Source organism: Empidonax traillii, unplaced genomic scaffold, assembly GCF_003031625.1.
Source record: "Empidonax traillii isolate 1590-97213 ecotype Southwest subspecies unplaced genomic scaffold, ASM303162v1 scaffold4804:size9198, whole genome shotgun sequence".
In the NCBI taxonomy this organism is placed as follows: domain Eukaryota; kingdom Metazoa; phylum Chordata; class Aves; order Passeriformes; family Tyrannidae; genus Empidonax; species Empidonax traillii.
The window spans coordinates 1-2,113 of NW_020959997.1; the positions used below are offsets into that span (position 1 = coordinate 1).

Genomic DNA, 2,113 nt, shown 5'->3' on the forward strand with positions numbered 1-2,113 from the left:
CAGGTTGGGGACAGACTGGGAACAACCACGGGGGTGATGTCTACCCCATGGCCTGTGGGAAGAGGGTATATCCACCCCCTGCCTTGTCCTGCCTGTCCCCTGGGGCTGGCAGCATGTGTGATGAGTTTGGGAGTCTCAGCTGCTGGCATGTCCCCTCTGTGCCTCAGTTTCCCCAGGTGGAAAGGGAACCTTGGGAGATGCCCCTGTGGATAGCTCCCCATGGGGGGAAAATGCCACACCTTGGGGACCCTGGGGTCAGTGGGAGGGGATGGCAGCTTACCTCACCCCACCCCACCGTGTGCTCCTGCTCCTGGTGGGCCCCAGCCACTGGTGGTGGTGGGTGCCCTTGGGTGTGAGGAGTTGTTCAGTTCTCTGCAGGAAGCAGGGAAGGAGCAGTTCCCTGCAGTGACAGCAGCGGGGACAGTGGGTGGTGGACCCACAGGACGAGTACCTTGAAGAGCTTGGAGGCATAGACATTGTCCATGTCGATGTTGAGCATCCTCAGCATGTTCTTCACCTCCTGGAAGGACATCTTGTTGTCCTTGTCCTTGTCCGCTCTCTGCAGGACCCCGTGGATCCAACTACACCGGGTAAGGAAACCACAAACCACTCGGCACAGCCCGTCCCCGTGCCCTCCCCTCTCCCAGAGCTCCCAAAAAGGATACTGGTCGAGCTTCTCCATCTGGCTCATGGCCTGCAGGCGCCCCATGAGCTTGGCGAGCCCCTGCACCCAGTGCCGGGCGTGCTCCTCGCTGCGGGCCGCCAGGTCCAGGTTCTTGCGGCGGCCCTTGAAGACGAGGGTGAAGCAGTGGCGCTCGGGGAAGGCGGCCCCGTGCTTGCGCAGCCCCTCCGACTGGTGCCCCTCTCGCACCCCCTCGATGTGCGTCACCGAGACTGCGGGGGACACCGCGGGGGTGGGCGATGGGAGCGCTGCCTCGGCGTGTCACCCACCCACCGGAGCGCTTGTCCCCCCGGGGGGACAGCGCTCCGGTCCCGCCGGTGTGGCAAACCGGGCTTAACCCGCTAATCCCAGGCGAGACAGGAGCGGTGCCGCTTGTCCCTGCGGGGACGGGGGACGCGACGGAGCTGCCCCGAGGCGCTGCCAGCTCCGGGCACCCGTCCCAGACAAGAGAGGGGTGACGCCGGGAGCGGGGACAGAGTCTGGCCAGGATGGAGAAACGGGACCTCCCAAGGCGGATGGGGAAGGGTGGGGGCTCTGGGGGCTCGGCTTGGGGGGTGCTGGGAGGCACTGGGAGGCACTGGGAGGCACTGGGTGCAGTGGGTTGGGTGGGCGTCCATTTTCTCAGCTGGGGTTCACATCTTGGGTGATGGTCTGGGTCCCAGGCTGAGGGTGCTGGTCCTGGATTGGCATCTGGGGCCAGGGTGAGGATCTGGGGTCCAGTTCCCAGATGGGGATCCGGATAGGGTTTGGGTCCTGGGCTGGGCTCTGGAACTCAGGTGGGGTCTGGGTTCTGGGTGGGGATCCAAGTCTTGGGTGGGGGTCTGGGAACAGGGCTGGGGTCTGGGTCCAAGGTGGGGGTCCAGGTGGGGTTCTGGGTGCTGCGAATGGGTCTGGGTCCTGAGTAGGGGTCCAGGTTCTGGGGTAGGGTCTGGGTGGATCTGGGTCTCATGCTGGGGTCTGGATTCTGGCTGAGAGTCAAGGTCCTGGGTTGTAGACTACGTCCTGGATCAGGCTCTGGGTCTGAGCCCTGGGTGTGTCTGGCTCGGGGTCTAGGTCCTGGACGGGGATCTGATCCACAGGTGGGAACCCCTGTGGGCATTTCTGTGGCACTGCCCCAGTCCTGGCCCCTCCCCGCAGCTCGTGGCTGTGCAGGATGTGGCTCAGTGTCCCCAAGCCCCCGGGGGAGGGTCCCCAGGGCACTCACAGCTCTGGGGGGAGCGGGTGCGGCCGAAGCGTCCCTCGAAGCACACGGTCACCCCGTCCTCCTGCAGGCGGAACAGCCGCTCCCGGGAGCCCCCCTTGGCCCTGACCTTCCGGAGCAGGGACCCCTGGAGCATCTGCTTGATGTCCTCGTCCTCTGTCAGGCCTGTGGGGACCGGCCCGTGGGCTGCTGGGGGGCACTGGGGGCATTTGGGGTATTTGGGGGGGGGG

At 65.7% G+C, this 2,113-nt stretch overlaps 1 protein-coding gene across 1 annotated transcript; it reads right to left on the bottom strand.

Moving 5' to 3' along the window:
- Positions 1–451: 451 nt before the first annotated feature.
- Positions 452–2,048, bottom strand: LOC114072993 (1-phosphatidylinositol 4,5-bisphosphate phosphodiesterase delta-3-like; the record flags this gene model as incomplete). Its single annotated transcript, XM_027910801.1, has 3 exons — positions 452–581; positions 666–894; positions 1,887–2,048. Coding segments are annotated over 3 exons (521 nt in total), but the record flags the coding sequence as incomplete, so codon positions are not given.
- Positions 2,049–2,113: the final 65 nt, after the last annotated feature.